At 46.7% G+C, this 17,077-nt stretch overlaps 1 protein-coding gene across 9 annotated transcripts in view; it reads left to right on the forward strand.

Annotated features, from left to right (window-relative positions):
• The window catches only part of NUBPL (NUBP iron-sulfur cluster assembly factor, mitochondrial), a 161,902-nt gene that overhangs the window by 96,852 nt on the left and 47,973 nt on the right, over positions 1–17,077 (forward strand). For all 9 annotated transcript variants that reach the window (XM_054026907.1, XM_054026908.1, XM_054026909.1 and 6 more), the window contains one exon: positions 15,926–16,011. In XM_054026907.1, coding sequence (XP_053882882.1) covers positions 15,926–16,011 — 86 coding nt within the window. The remainder of the gene's footprint in view (positions 1–15,925; positions 16,012–17,077) is intronic.

Here is a 17,077-nt window from a genome sequence, read left to right on the forward strand (position 1 = left end):
TCAAAGCTGGAGGAATGTGTGAGACATGGTCAGATCAAGCTGTCCGTCATTGCACTAAGGTCTGCATGTGACTCTGTAATGGGGGCACTCACTTCTTGAGCGCCTCCTGCTGATGCATGCAGTACTGCAGGCCTTTCACACGCTTGGCACCCCTTATAGATTGTTGAGCTCACTTGGCAGGTCTTCAGTGTCCCAGTCACACAGTCAAAATGAACGCTTTCTGGGGTAGCAAAAGAGTTCTTACTAGGGCCTTCAGTCCTTTAAATTATATCCTTCGCTTGGGTTTCCCAATAAACTTTGTCCCACGTCTGGGGTTTATACCACTTTGCTGGTTGGGAGAACCCTGAGTAGTGGGCTGAGATCCTGTAAACAGTAGCCTCATACTGCTTACTTCAATCTTCTGCTGTTATTTCCTTGGCCTCTTCCCACCTGGTCCCTTTATCTTAGGTCCTCTCTCAGCTTAGGCAAATGCAGCCAGAAACAAACTCTGGTTATCCCTTGAGCTCCTTTGGCCAAAGAGGAGCTCTGTGCTTTGCCCCTCTTGTCCTGACTAGAAACTGACCTGCTAAGGCCCTGCAGCTCCTTTTATCTGAGCCTGCTGGGCTCTCATTGGCTGCTTCCATGAACCTCTCTAGCCTCTCCTTTCCTGGGGAAGGGTGTAGTAGGACTGCGGGGCCTCCAGCTGGGGGCCACAAAGGCCTGGTACACCCCATCACAGACTCCTTCCGAGAACACCATGTCACTCTGTATCTGCAGAAGGAGATGCTACAGAGATACCTTGCATTTCATTGTCCAGAGCACTACATTTAAAACACTCCTGGGCAGATAATTACCATTACTCATGTTCCTTTATCATATTAGGTAGTGTTTCTAGGTTGCCAAGAATTTGGCTGTACACAAGCCCCATCCCATAACCTCTTGTGACCTGAATTCCTCCCGATAAATTCTGAGTAGTTCCAATGTATGCAGGTGATACTTTTTTATAAAAAAGTGGAATAGTTCCTTCAATGCTTTTAACTTCCTGTGTTAGATTAGCTCCCTAGTCAGAAGTCAGTGTTAATGTGATGTATATTAACAGTGATCAGACAGCATATCTGGGGTTGAATAAAATGCAAATGTCACTGACACGCTACTGTTAGTTCATTTTATGCATGTTAAATATTAAAATTATAGTAGAATAGTTTGTGTTAGCACAACCCACATCAGTGGTTTGTCAACCAATATATTGCCAAATTACTTACATAAAAACAAGTAGATTAGTCACTTAAATTTATCCAGGCTGAACTTAGAAGTCTGTAGTATACTCAATGCACAGAAATTCTTCTTCTTCTTCGAGTGCTTGCTCATATTGATTCCAATTAGGTGTGCGCGCGCTGCGTGCACGATCGTCGGAGAATTTTCTACCCTAGCAATACCAGATGGGTCGGCTGTGGAGCCCCCTGGATGGCGCCTTCATGGCGCTGGATATATACCCCAGCCGACACAGCGCCCCATCAGTTCCTTCTTACCGCCCATGACAGTCGTTGGAACTTTGGAGCGTGGCATAGCTGTTCTCCACTCTCCCTAGCTTTACTTGTTCATTCTTGTAGATAGTTGTTGGTTATATACTTTTAGACTAGTAGTTTGTTGTTAATAGTTTTGTAGAGTAGTTATAAATAGTTAGCGGGGGTTAAGGGGACTATTATCTCCCCTTCTCCCCCCGGGGCGCAGCCGGGCTCATGCCCAAGGCTCCTGGCTTTAAGCCGTGCGCAACCTATGCTAAGCCTATGCCAACGGGAGACCCTCACGACTCTTGTCTGAAGTGTTTAGGGGAGTTTCACCAGACGGACAAGTGTAAGATCTGCAAGGCTTTCAGGCCCAGGACCAAAAAGGAGCGGGACTTTAGACTTAAGCAGCTCCTTATGGAGGCGGCACTTAGCCCAGATCTCCTTTCGGTGCGCCAAGTTCTGGCACCGAGCGCCTCGGTGCGCAGCGCCCCAGAGGCACCCTCCGGTACTGTACCGCGAGCAGACGCGGATAAGGCCCCACGGCACTGTCATCCCTCGGCACCGCGTCCGCCGCAAGCCCCACGGCGCCATTCCCTGTCTCTGGGACATAAAAGACACCGCAAGACCCAGGATGCTGCCGTCCAACAGGCATCGGCTCCCCCCACACCGGTAGTAGAGCTACATCCGGCTTCGGAGCGCCAGAGGGTGCAGGCATCGTCAACACCGTTGACTCCGGCACCGGGTGTAGGGCCGTTCAGTCCGGTGCGGACTGGCTCACCGCCTCGTCCTGTGGTTAAGCCCTTCTCCCTTCTACGCCGGAGACTTTTGCAACGGCGAAAGACCTTATCGCCCTCACGGAGCCAGCGCCGTCTCAGCCCACGGCACCACATCCCCTTCGCACGGTGCAATCCAGGGGCAAACCTGCCCTGATACGCCCTCCATCTCCAAGCATGGACTCATGGCACTGCTCCCGGTCTCGGAGCAGGTTCCAACGCCGCTCGCAGTCCCGGCACCAATCTTCATCTCGGCGCCGGTCGTACTTGTGGCTCAGATCTTCCAGCACCGGTCTACTTCTCACCATCGACCTGAGCATCGGTACCGGTCGGAGTCTAGACGCAGTTCCTGGCACCGGTATGAGTACCGCTCCTGTTCGCAAGGCCGCTCCCGGCACCGAGTCTACAGACAGTCTTCGTCTTCGCGATCCAGATCGGGATCCCAGTACCGGCACGGTCATCGGCACCATTCTCGATCCCGGTACCGCCCACCGGCACCACACAGAGACTGCTTGCCTGTGGACTGGCACCGCTCGGCACCGTACCAGGACGAGCACCTGCAATCATGCTCGGCACTGCCCTGGCCCTCAAGATCGGCATCTCGCTCATCAGAAGGGGCTTCCTGATTAGCATACCCTGCTCAGGGTCAGGCTGCAGACAACTTGGGTCATTGGCAGGAGGGGGCAGAGGACCCTAGACAGGACCCTGCACATTGGTCTTTCTGGACCCCATGGGCATATCACCAAGCTCAAGGGGCTCCACCAGTGGCCTCTCACTCGACACACTTTGAGCCCAGGGTACCTGAGGCCACCATCTCCCGTCCTCCCCCAGGGGGCATGGAGGCTCCAGTGCTGACACCCACGCAAGCCCCAGACCCTGGTGCACGGGATCCTGCACATCAGGGACCCTTGGAGCCGGACCCTCATCTGGATCCTTTACCCCCTGAGGCGTCCTCATCCTCCCCAGATGAGGCAGTGGCGGATACAACAGCCTCAGGCCCACCTCCAATAGACCTCCGTGCCCACCAAGTCTTATTGCGTAGGGTGGCACGGAACATGGACCTACAGGCTGAGGAGATAGTGGAGGTGGAGGACCCGGTGGTGAGCGTCCTCTCAGCTGATGCCCCATCCCGGGTGACGTTGCCCATTATCCGTACGATCCAGGCTAACACTAATACCATATGGCAAACCCTGGCCTCCATCCCTCCCACTGCCAGAGGTGTAGAGATGAAGTACTTTGTCCTCTCTAAAGACCATGAGTACCTCTATACACACCCTCCGCTGTGTTCCCTAGTAGTCTCCTCAGTGAACGCCAGAGAGCGTCATGGTCAGCAGGCGGCAGCACCAAATTGAAGGACGCCAAACGCTTCGATTTGTTTGGGCATAAGGTTTACTCAGCGGGGGGTCTGCAGCTCAGAGCCGCAAATCAACAGGCGCTCTTGAGTCAGTACAATTACAACTCATGGAATTCCATGGGTAAATTTAAAGAGATGGTCCCCCAGGACTCGAGAGAAGAGTTCGGGGCCCTAGTGGAGGAAGGTAAAAGGGTGGCTAGTACCTCCTTGCAGGCCTCCCAGGACACTAGTGTCTGGGATAGTCATGAGACGCGTCTCCTGGCTCCAGGTATTGGGGTTACCGCCAGAACTGCAGCAGACCCTGCAAGATCTGCAGTTCGAGGGCCAGGGCTTGTTCTCGGACAAGACAGACTCTCGGCTGCAGAGCCTCAAGGACTCCAGAACCATCATGCGCTCCCTGGCGATGCATGTCCCAGGACCCCAGCGCATGCTCTTTAGGCCCCAGCCACAAAAGTTCTACTCTCCTCCTCCTCCTCGTCCAAGACAGGACTTCCCCAGAAGGCGGGGACGAGGTGGTAGACGGAAGTCGACTGGCCCCCAACCCGGTCAGAACCAAGGCCCTCCTAGACCACCTTCAGGACCTAGGCAAAATTTTTGAAGGTGTGCTCGAGGACGGCGTGCCAGCCACTACCCAGGATCCATTCCCTTTCTTTCAGGATCACCTTTCCCGTTTCCACCATGCTTGGTCCCTTATAACCTCGGACCGTTGGGTCCTTCGCACGGTGGAGAGGGGATACGCTCTCCAGTTTTCTTCATCCCACCCCTCCTCCCCATCCCTCTTCAGGGACCCTTCTCACGAGCATCTCCTTATACAGGAGGTTTTTTGGCTCCTCTCTATGGGGGCCATAGAGGAGGTTCCGCCAGAGTTAAGGGGCAGGGGGTTTTACTCCCACTACTTCCTAATCCCCAAAGCAAAAGGGGGTCTGCGACCCATTTTAGATTTACGCAGACTCAACAAATTCATAGTAAAGTTGAAGTTCCGCATGGTCTCCTTGGGGACCATCATCCCTTCCCTGGATCCTGGAGACTGGTACGCCGCCCTCGACATGAAGGACGCATATTTTCATATAACAATCTACCCCCCCCCCCACAGGCCCTTCGTTCGATTTGTAGTAGACAATGTGCACTACCAATTTGCCGTCCTTCCCTTCGGCTTGTCCGCGGCTCCGAGAGTGTTCACCAAATGTATGGCTGTCGTGGCAGCATACCTTCGTCGACAAAGGATACAGATGTTCCCATATCTAGACGACTGGCTGGTGCGCGGCTGCACCAGGGAGCAAGTTCAAACTCACGTCCAGATAATACTACAAACATTCGATGAGTTAGGCATTGTACTCAACAAAGAAAAGTCCACTCTGGAGCCAACCCAGAGAATAGAGTTTATCGGGGCAGTCTTAGACTCCAGACTCACCTGAGCTCTTCTGCCAGACACTAGGTTTCACACCATCACAAACATTATCCACGGACTCCAGGTCTTTCCCGAACACCACAATAAGGACGTGGCCTCTTGTACGTACGTAACCAGGCATGCCTGACTTCAGCTTCGCCCACTTCAGGCCTGGGTATCGTCGATGTACCGTCCTTATCGGGGCAACCTGAACATGGTAGTCACGGTTCCGAACTCAGTCTTGACCTCTCTCACCTGGTGGCTGGATCACAAGGCGGTTTGCTCAGGAGTGCCGTTTCACGTCCCACAACCCTCCCTGCACCTGGTCATGGACGCTTCATCTCTAGGTTGGGGCGCTCACCTCGGGGAGCACCATACCCAGGGCCTGTGGACCACATCCCAACTAGCTCTGCACATCAATGTTCGAGAGCTGATGGCGGTGCGCCTAGCCTGTCAGGCATTTCTCGGTCTCCTACATGGCCGTTGCATGTCAGTCCTCACAGACAACACCACAGCCATGTTCTACATCAACAAGCAAGGAGGAGCCCAGTCGTCTCTCCTATGCCAAGAGGCCATTCGCCTATGGGAGTTCTGCATTGCCCACTCGATACATCTCGTGGCATTGTTCCTCCCTGGAGTCCAGAACACTCTAGCAGACTGTCTCAGCAGATCCTTCCAGACGCACGAGTGGTCGATTCGCCCGGATATCATCCATTCCATCTTCCAGAGGTGGGGATTTCCCCAGGTCGACCTGTTTGCCTCACGAGCCAACAGGAAGTGCCACGTGTTCTGCTCCCTCCAAGGGTGATCTCCGGACTCCCAGGCAGACACTTTCCTCCTATCGTGGAGAGACCAGCTGTTCTACGCTTTCCCTCCATTTCCACTGGTCCACAGGGTACTGCTCAAGCTACGCAGAGACAAGGCACGTATGATTCTAGTCTCTCCAGCTTGGCCAAGACAACACTGGTACATCACGCTTCTGGAGCTATCGGTACAAACTCCGATCACGCTTCCCTTGTGCCCAGACTTGATCTCTCAGGACCACGGCCGACTCTGTCACCCCGACCTGCAATCGCTCCACCTTACAGCATGGATGCTCCATAGTTGAATCAGACAGAGCTACGATGCTCACATCCCGTGCAACAGATTCTACTGGGAAGTAGAAAGCCCTATACACGAACCACTTACTTAGCCAAGTGGAAACTTTTCTCCTGTTGGTGCGAGCAGCGGGCCACGCCCCCCTTGCAGGCGTCTATTCCACTTTATACTTGAATATCTCCTATCCCTAAAACATCAGGACTTGGCGATATCTTCAGTCAGGGTTCATCTGGCCGCTATATCAGCGTTCCACCCAGGAGAACACGCTTCCTCGGTCTTCTCTAACCCGATGATTGTCAGATTCCTCAAGGGCTTAGACCGGCTATACCCACAGCAACATCAACCTGTTCCGGCGTGGGATCTTAACCTGGTTCTCTCCAAGCTCACAGGGCCCCCGTTCGAGCCATTGGCTACCTGCTCACTCCTTTACCTATCTTGGAAGACAGCCTTCCTTGTAGCCATCACTTCAGCGAGGTGTGTTTCTGAAATCAGGGCGCTCACGTCTGAGCCTCCATACACAGTCTTCCATAAAGACAAGGTGCAGCTTCGCCCCCACCCTGCCTTTCTTCCCAAGGTGGTATCAGTTTTTCATGTGAACCAAGATATATTTCTCCCGGTCTTCCATCCTAAGCCACACGCCACCCGTCAAGACCAGCGTATGCACTCCTTGGATGTACGCAGGGCCCTTGCTTTCTATATTGAGCGTACGAAACCGTTTAAGAAGACGACGCAACTCTTCGTTGCAGTGGCCGACCGGATGAAAGGTTTACCGGTCTCCTCGCAACGTCTCTCCTCTTGGATCACATCGTGCATTCGTGCTTGCTACGACCTGGCCGGTGCCCCAACGCCACGCCTCACCGCCCACTCCACGAGGGCCCAAGCCTCCTCAACTGCCTTCCTGGCTCACGTCCAGAGACGATGTTGCATTCGGATGAGCGTCTCATGAGATGAGGGTCTCACTCTGACCCCACCGCCTAGGTAAGGCTTGGTAGTCACCTAATAGGAGTCGTTATGAGCAGGCACTCGAAGAAGAAAAAACGGTTACTCACCTTTGTAACTGTTGTTCTTCGAGATGTGTTGCTCATATCCATTCCAAACCCGCCCTCCCCCCCCACCCCCACTGTCGGAGTGGCCGGCAAGAAGGAACTGAGGGGGCGCTGGGTCGGCTGGGGTATATATCCAGCGCCATGAAGGCGCCACTCCAGGAGGCTCCACAGCTGACCCACCGGGTGTTGTTAGGGTAGAAAATTCTCCGACGATCGTGCACGCAGCGCGCGCACACCTAATTGGAATGGATATGAGCAACACATCTCGAAGAACAACAGTTACAAAGGTGAGTAACCGTTTTTTCTGCACAGAAATGTACACATAAAATATAAAGAATATTTCAGGACATGCTGTGATAGCATTATGATCTGTGCAACTTCTTGTTTGTGCAATTAATCAACCTTATAGACTCATAGACTTTAAGGTCAGAAGGGACCATTATGATCATCTGGTCTGACCCCCTGCATGCTGCAGGCCATAAAACCGTCCCTACCCCTTCCCTGGACTCTGCTGTTGAAGTCCCCAATCCTGTTTTTAGTGACTTCAATCGGCAGAGACCCTCCTGCTAGAGATCCCTGCCCCATGCTGCGGAGGAAGGCGAAAAACCTCCAGAGGCTCAGCCAATCTGCCCTGGAGGAAAATTCCTTCCCGACCCCAAATGTGGCGATCAGTAAGACCCCGAGCATATAGGCAAGAGTCTCCAGCCCGACCCCGTTAGCCATTATACTATTTACCCACCATTGCTTGGCTTTCCTTGACTACTATGTTTTACCATTAAACCATTCCCTCCATAAACTTATCTAACTTTATCTTAAAACCAGACAGGTCCGTCGCCCCCACCGTTTCCCTCGGAAGGCCGTTCCAATATTTCACCCCTCTGACGGGGTTCAGATTCTCCTTGAATAAAAAGAAAATAAATACCAAATACTTATTTTTATTGCATGCACTGTTGATATGCAGTACTTGCTGGAGACCTCATTGAATTTACATTTTGATATAAGAAGTTTAAATTAGGAGAAGGTCTGTCTCATTTTAATATGGAAGAGAATGGGATAGAAATACTGAGGACACTGTTAAGTAGTTTGAGCCATAGGGAATCATTTTAGCATCAGATGAGAAAACTCACCAAATTATCATAATTTATATAGATTTTTGAAAAAAAAACTTCTTTTCTCTAAGCCACTGTTTCCAAATTATGTAAGATTTTTGTTCTGTTACTATATCTATATGATCAGTAGAGGGAGCACAAGTTCTCACTCCCTTCCCAAAGGTGTACTATCCTCGGTGATGATGCCAATAGAGGTAGATAAACTAAACAGATTCATATTGCTTTTTGCTCCTGAAGAAACAAGAACAACCCAGTGCTCACAAATGGAAAAGAACAAAACTAGTTGGGAAAGAAATGTTACTGTCAGTGGCCCAGGTCATCTTTTCCGAAGGGTAAAGGGGACGTCGAGGAGGAAATTTCACTTGCCCACCCTCCCACCCTTAACATAAGATCTCCTCCTATGGAAAAGGCCATTTGGATTGAACCCAAACCTATGTTGATCGTGGGATATATGAGCAGCTAGGGCTTTCCATGTGGGGACCCTGTGCTCCCACACCAGCTCTGGCACCATACTTGACCTAAAATTTGACAGTGTGGCTACATTGGCACTGCGCTATCAGAAGCTCCCTGATTGCAGCTCCCATCAAGACTCCTTTGGTCAAAGTTCTGCAGAAAAGACAATATACCCCTGAGCTGCAATATCTTCCCAGGTAAATTATGTGGGACTGTAGGAATAATGCTCTGTTACTTCCCAGTCTCCACCTCTTCCTCCCTTGGACCCACAGAGGGATTAGTAATGGGCCCGGGCCAGGTAGGGAGATAGTGTTGCAGAGGCGAGGGAATACTCACGGTGCTAATATTTTAAGAAAGTAGTGTAGGCAATGGAGAGCAAACAAAAATGTAATGTTAGAAATAAATACTTGATACTTCTATACAGTAACTCCTCACTTAAAGTCATCCCAGTTAACTGTTTCATTGTTACATTGCTGATCAATTAGGGAACATGCTCATTTAAAGTTGCACAATGCTTCCTTATAACGTTGTTTGGCAGCCGTCTGCTTTGTCCACTGCTTGCAGAAAGAGCAGCCCGTTGGAGCTAGCTGGTGGAGGCTTGGAATCAGGGTGGACCAGCAGCCCCCCTATCAGCTCCCCGCTCCCCTAAGTTCCCTGTGCGGCAGCCACCCAGCAGGCTATCAATTGGTAGCAGTTCAGCTGTCCCTCCCCCCACTGCCATGTGCTGCTCCTGTCCTCTGCCTTGGAGCTGCTCCTGGGAGCCTCCTGCTTGCTGTCGGGTGGGAGGGGAAAAGGGGCGCTAATGTCAGGGTGTCCCCCTTCCCCCGGTTCCTGCCCCTTGCTTACCCCATTTCCATAGAGTGGGGGACACGACAGGGCTCAGGACGGAGGGAGCATGCTGGCAGCAGCTGCTGTCTCAACTTGCTGATCTACTTAAAAAGGCATTGTATTTACAGTGGAGTCAGCATACTTAAAGGGGCAATGTGCCTCTCTCTCTCTCACGCACATAGGGTGTGTGTCTCTGTCTCTGTCTGCCATGCTGTCTCCCCTCCCTCCATTTGTGCTGCCTTGTAGAGGCTACATTAACAACGTGTTAACCCTTGAGGGATCAGCTGTTCTAGTTCATCAATTAGCAGTAAGGCCTCCCTGGGAAATATCTGACCCTCTTCCACCCTCTGACTTCACCAACTCCAGAGCCAGCTCCAGGCACCAGCGCAGGAAGTAGGTGCTTGGGGCGGCCAACAGAAAGGGGCGGCGCGTCCGGGTCTTCGGCGGCAATTCGGTGGCGGGTCCCTCAGTCCCTCTCGGACTGAGGGACCCGCTTGCGTCGTCTTCTTTTTTTTTTTTTCTGCCGCTTGGGGTGGCAAAAACGCTGGAGCCGGCCCTGACCAACTCAACCAAGCTTCACAATGATCATTGCTGTGTACTATATTAAATTGTTTGTTCAAAACTTATACTGTGTGTGTGTGCGTTTGTGTGTGTGTGCGTATGTATATATATATATATATATAGTCTTTTGTCTGGTGAAAAAAATCTCCCTGGAACCTAACCCGCCATTTACATTAATTCTTATGGGGAAATTGGATTAGCTTAACATCGTTTCATTTAAAGTCGCATTTTTCAGGAACATAACTACAGAGTTAAGCCAGGAGTTACTGTACTTTGGTCTAAGCATGGCAAGTGAATAACAATTTCTGTGATTTGATGTGGATGAGGAAGTTTTGAAGTACATAGCTACTTGAGAGTCACATCACTCTAAAATATAGGAGACCCTGGAGTACCAAGTCAGACTATTGATATTGGCAATGCTTTGTTTACTCCTCTTATTAATTTTGGGCAAAAAGGTGCAATGGGAAAAATATATAAATTGTATTTGATAACTTCCCATTGATAGGTGTAGGATCTTTCCTTTACCACACATGTGTTAACTAGCTTGTAGAAATGGGAATTTGTGATATTTAACAGATCATTTTTAGGGTTTCCTTGCCCCCCTCAGCTGGACTTCTTCACTTTCTTTGCATTCATTAATTGGAATTGTTAGCTGCGGTTGGCTTAATACTCCATTAAAATGTTCTCACCATGATTCCTTTTGTTTTGTTTACAATCTTCCATCTTTTGCTTTTACGGTGTCACTGTGACTCTGTGAAACCATGATGACAACTGCTTACACACCAGAAACAGTTTCTTAGAGTCAGCTCTTTCTGATGCTTCTTCACCTTCTCTTGCTTTTTTATCCAGCTGTTTTCTCTCATCTTTGACATAACTTTTGTCTCTCTAGATAAGGGGTAGGCAACCTATGACACGTGTGCCAAAGGCAGCACACAAGCTTATTTTCAGTGGCACTCACACTGCCCGGATCCTGGCCACCGGTCCGGGGGGCTCTGCATTTTAATTTAATTTTAAATGAAGCTTCTTAAACATTTTAAAAACCTTATTTACTTTACATACAATAGTTTAGTTATATATTATAGATTTATAGAAAGCGACCTTCTAAAAACATATTACTAGCATGTGAAACCTTAAATTAGAGTGAATAAATGATGACTCGGCACACCACTTCTGAATGGTTGCCGACCCCCGCTCTAGATACTGCCGTTGCACTGTTGGTTGTTTTTTCTTGTTGTGTCACCTACCCTGGCCTTTCTTTTAAGGCTTTTCTTTCCTCAATCAGTTTCTATGTGTGTGGCTGTATCCACACTTCTTGATTCTCTTGATCCAAGTGAATTTGGGGTGGCTTCCAGCAAATATCTCTAAAGCAAGCCTATTGTTCCTCTATATCCTTCAACACTGGAGGATAATTAATTTATCATTATTTGTAACAAAGCATGCTCTTATAATTTGAGTCGACTAATTCCCATTCCACTAGAGTTGGTGTTGTCGAGGATTATTCAACTCCCTCCACGTGAATGTCATCTTGCCTGCTTGAGTAGGGTACTGAATACGGTCTGAATGGAGTTTTCCTCATCCAGTCCAATTTTAGAAGCAGAAATAGAGAAAGCAATTAAGCAGCTACAATATGGCAAACAATAATACGTCCTGCAATGGGAGTATGCAGAAAAAGTTAGAAGTAAAGAAGTTTTATCCGAAAGATGAAAGAATAGCTTGACAAAAAAAAAAGTGAGACAAGCCAAAGAAGCATAAATGAGAGGCAACTCCAAGAAATTGTTCCCGGTGTGTAAGCAGTTACCATCATGATTCCAAAGTCACAGTGGTGTCTTTCACAGTTCAGGGCAGTTGCACCTATATTCCCCCTCCATGGTCCAGCAAGGACACCCACTCTCAGACGTCCAGTTCTCCAGCCATCACCTTTGTTGGGCAGAGACCCACATATCTCTCCCTGCTTACTGAGATTTTTTCCAGGCTGCACAGTTCCCTGACTACACCATGTTATTCCCCAGCAAAGAAGACTCACTAAACAGGATGCCTCTTTGCTTTGCTTACTCTTCAAAGGCTACAAATAGTGTAATTGCCACAGTTCATTTACCACATAGTTCTTTATAAGCAAGCACACTTATTCTTATAGTAAAAACGTTACAGAGAAAACATATTAAAACCAATAAAAGAACCTACACACATACTACTAAGCTTACCTGAGATTGCCCCGTGATTCCAACAAGGGCTGTGGCTGGTGAACAATCCTTTAAACCCTTCCAAGAATCTTTCCTGTGATTACATCATAACCACTTTGGCTCAGAACAAGCACACTTGTGAATCTGAGTCACTTATTTATCCATTTTGGTCTTCGAGGAGACTGTATAATAGGTAATCAGCTAGACAATGGGTTTTCTTCTCAAGGCACACCTTCAAGAGGATGGATCTGGATATTAATTTTTAATACAGTTTGGGAAAAAACTTTGCCTAGAGGATTGGAAGAAAGGTGTGATCAGTAAAATATTATAAGAAGAAGTGGTATACGATAACTTATGAGGAATAACATTATTTTCAGTACCCAGAAAAGTGTTTTGCAGTATGCTATGGAACAGAGTCAAACTGGACATAGATGAAAAACTGTAATGAGCAAGCAGGCTTTAGACCAGAAAAATTGTGTGTAGATCACATCTTTATCCTGAGACGATTGATTGAGAAAGGGCTCTCCTATGATAGAAAGTTAGTCTTGAAATTCATAGATTTCACGAAGGCTTTTGAATGCATTCATAGAGAGTTGCTGAGGAAGATCTTGCAACAAAAGAGTTTCCTAGCAAGTGTTGCTGATCAAGATGCTTTATGAAGGTCAAAATGCTGTGTGAGAGAGAGAAAGACAGAGGCCAATTGGTTTGATATCCTCACTGGAGTGCGGCATTTTAGTACCCTTTCTTTACTGCATTATGATAGAGCAACATCAAAGGAAGATACAGGAGCTATGTGGAGTAGAAGAAAACTTTAAGCTCTTGAATTTGCTTATGACATGTTGGACATGGATTATGATGCCATGAAAATGATAACTACCAATGTTAAAAGTAAGGGTGCTAAAGTAGGATTAAGAATAAGCCAAAAGAAAATGCAAGTCATGATTGTTGAAAGAGGAGTCAGCATTGATGGTGCTTATGTGATTGATAGTGAAGACTACAGGATTAATTGTGATTTTGTATATCTTGGAAGCACAGTTAGTGTTGAGTGCCAACTCTGTAAGGAGGTGTAAGCAAAAATTGTGAAGATAAGTAGAGCTTTTTTGTGACTGGCAAATATTTGGAAAAACAGGGAGACTCACACAAGAACAGGGGTGAAAGTAACTTATAGGACTTAACGGTACGCTGGAGTCCTGAGCGGGGCGTGGCTTCAACCGGAAGAGGCGGGGCCTCAACTGGAAGAGGTGGGGCCTTTCAAGATTTAAAGGCCCTGGGGCTCCGGCTGTGGCTGGGAGCCCCAGAGCCGTTAAATCACCCCGGAGCTACCAGCTGCAGAGGCAGCTGGGAGCTCCAGTGGTGCTTTAAAGGGCCTGGGGATCCCCGCAGCAGCCGGAGCTCCGTGCCCTTTAAATCCCTGTCCGAGCCCAGCTGCCAGAGCTCCAGCAGTGTTTTAAATGGCTCTGGGCTCCCCGCAGCAGCTGGAGCCCTGGGCCCATTAAATCACCGCCGCAGAAGCTGGTCCAGTCCGGCACGGCGCACTGGCTCTTGCCGGTACGCTGTACCGGCTTACTTTCACCTCTGCACAAGAACCAAAATAAAATGGTACAATGTTATTATGATACCAGTATTGTTATATGCTTTTGAAACTGGACAAACAGCAGAAGCCCATAACAGGAAACTTGATGTATTCCAACATAGATGCTTGCTGAGAATACTTGGTGTCCATTGGTGGAATAAATAGTAACTAATGCTGATGTAAAGACAATGATTTGAGAAAGAAGGCTGAAGTGGTTTGGGCATATTGTACAGATGTAAAAAAAACACCTTATTTTTAGACAAACCCATGACACATTATCACTTGGTGGAAGATGAAAAAGAGGAGGAGAACATGACATCATAAAACCATTGAGAAAGATGTCTTTGTCATGGAAGTAGACTACAATGGAGCAAGAAACATGGCACTAGACGGAGATGGAAACACAGGTTGCCTCATGTGTGACAAGGCATGAAAGCATCTAATATAATTTTCCCCATTAGGAATATACTGCTTTTGTTATCTATAACAAGGACAATTTTAGTTTCTTCATTTGATTACACAGTAATTGTTTTTTTCCTTATGTATGCCTTTAAATTAATTTTTATTGGAATATTTGAATATAAAAAGCTTATTATGTAAATTTTCACAAAGAGTGTAAATAAATTACATATGAAGTGTTGATCTGTTTCCACACCACAGAGTTGGAATGAGGAGAGGATCTTTTTAATTTGTTTTTTAATTGAAAACATTTTATTAATATCTGTACATATAAAATATATTTGTGAATATGCAATAATACTTTAGAAGATAAAATTCTGAGAGCTAATAGAAAAAAATGGGAATTATTGGAGAACAGTAGCATCACAGTACAATAGGGAAATTATATTTGTTTAGCAAATTGCATATAGTTTTCAGCACATAGTGTTACTCTGCCTCTCTTAGATCATTTTGTATGTGTAGAATTGTAACTTTTAATTGTTTTAAATGTGAAGTCTGGCATATTTTTCCTGTGGTTGTAGGTCAATATGATTATATAAATGATTGTGGTAAAAAATATTTGAGAGACTTGATGCTATTTATGAAACTAGAGCTAAACAATTCCCCCAAACTGTGATCTTTCACACTACATTCTTTTTTCGGAATAGGAAAATCATGAGGACATTCTTAATCCAGACTTTCATAGTGTAGTGCTTCTTACCCAAAAGCATTTGTGGGATGCAGGAGTTACTGTTAGAAGTGAATGCAAAAGTGTTGTTCACATCATTATTTCAGAATGTATTAATCCAGGAACATTATAGCATAGTAACCAGCAGCCTTGATATCAACTTTTGTAAAATGCTTTAATTTGTACTCAGAGGCAAATCCTATTGCTAGGCTGTAGTGGGTATTTATATATTGAATAGTAATGGAAACACTAGCTATCAGTAGGCAAGTAGCCTGGAGACAGATCTTGAGTAGCCTAAACTCCTGCCTGAGCAGTGAGTCACTCTTTGCCCCTTTCAAACCTAAAAGCCAAAGCATACAAATTCTTACTCATGCAAGTAGTGTTGTACACATAAGAAATCCTAAAGCACTCAAAGGAACTGTTCCTAGTGTAGAGGTTGCAGGCTCATGATCATAGATCACTTGTATTAATTGGCATAACCCTGCCACAAAGACAGTGGGCTGGTCACAGGGTGTCTGCCTTATTACTTGAAGATAGGCTATTGTTACTGTTAATCCAAAGGTTCTCGAATTTTTTCATACAATGGACCACATTTTTATGAACATATTGTCTCATGGAGCATCTCTTTTCCCTTCCGTGATTGCATGGGCCACTCCCTTTCCCTCCCAACAATATAGCAACTACAACAATTGTTTACATAGAAAAATAATATTTGAAAGAATATAATGTTTTTTAACTCTCTGTACCATAATTTGGGAACCTTTCATTCTGGTCACTTTATAATCTAAAACTAAACTCTTCAGGATCATTTTTTTTTTTTTTTTTGGCGTATATTTTAAGTAGATAAAGAAGCAACTTTTTCTTCAGTGAAGTAAAATACTCCAAAATAAGTTTGGTAGTATAATTTAGAGTATAAGTTTTAAACCTAATTTTATGATTTCTGTTCCCAGGGGCAGTGATTGTTTCCACTCCACAAGACATTGCTTTACTGGATGCACGCAAAGGAGCTGAGATGTTTCGAAAAGTCCATGTGCCTGTAAGCATTTAGAAAGAAATATATTGAATTCTTCCAAAAAGTGAAACATTTCTAAATTGTGGAGACAGGTGAATTTTTTAAATGAACTACTGAATTTCACAAATTCTGTTTCGGTAAAACACTTAAAAACTAGTATATTTCTCTAGCCTGTGATATAAAGGCAGAAGCCTGCTTGCTTGCTTTAACAGGATGATGGAAAGAATCTGTTTTAGAATTTAATTGAGATCATGATACCACTTGATGTTCTAAAATAAAATGACCTTATAGTCCCAAATCGACTGGATTATAAATGAGCCTTCTGTCTATGTTACATATCCTGACCAACTTGATTGCCTTCTAAGATGAGATAACTGGCTCTGTGGATATGGGGAAAGCAGTGGACATGACTTTAGCAAAGTTTTTGATACGGTCTCCAACAGTATTCTTGCCAGCAAGTTAAAGAAGTATGGACTGGATGAATGGACTGTAAGGTGGATAGAAAGCTGGCTAGATTGTCAGGCTCAACAGGTAGTGATCAATGGCTTGATGCCTAGTTGGCAGCCGGTATCAAGCAGAGTGCCGCAGGGGTCAATCCTGGGGCTGGTTTTGTTCAACATCTTCATTAATGATCTGGATGACGGGATGGATTGCACCCTCAGCAAGTTCATGGATGACACTAAGCTGGGGGGAGAGGTAGATATGCTGGAGGGTAGGGACTTAGACAAATTAGAGGATTGGGCCAAAAGAAATCTAATGAGGTTCAACAAGGACAAGTGCAGAGTCCTGCACTTAGGATGGAAGAATCCCATGCACTGTTACAGGCTGGGGACTAACTGGCTAAGCGGCAGTTCTGAAGAAAAGGACCTGGGGATTACAGTGACGAGAAGCTGGATATGAGTCAACAATGTGCCCTTGTTGCCAAGAAAGATAATGGCATATTGGGCTGCATAAGTAGGAGCGTTGCCAGCAGATCGAGGGAAGTGATTATTCCCCTCTATTCGGCATTGTTGAGGCCACAACTGGAGTATTGTGTCCCCTTTTGGGCCCCTCACTACAGAAAGGATGTGGACAAATTGGAGAGAGTCCA

Source organism: Malaclemys terrapin, chromosome 4, assembly GCF_027887155.1.
Source record: "Malaclemys terrapin pileata isolate rMalTer1 chromosome 4, rMalTer1.hap1, whole genome shotgun sequence".
NCBI lineage: Eukaryota > Metazoa > Chordata > Testudines > Emydidae > Malaclemys > Malaclemys terrapin.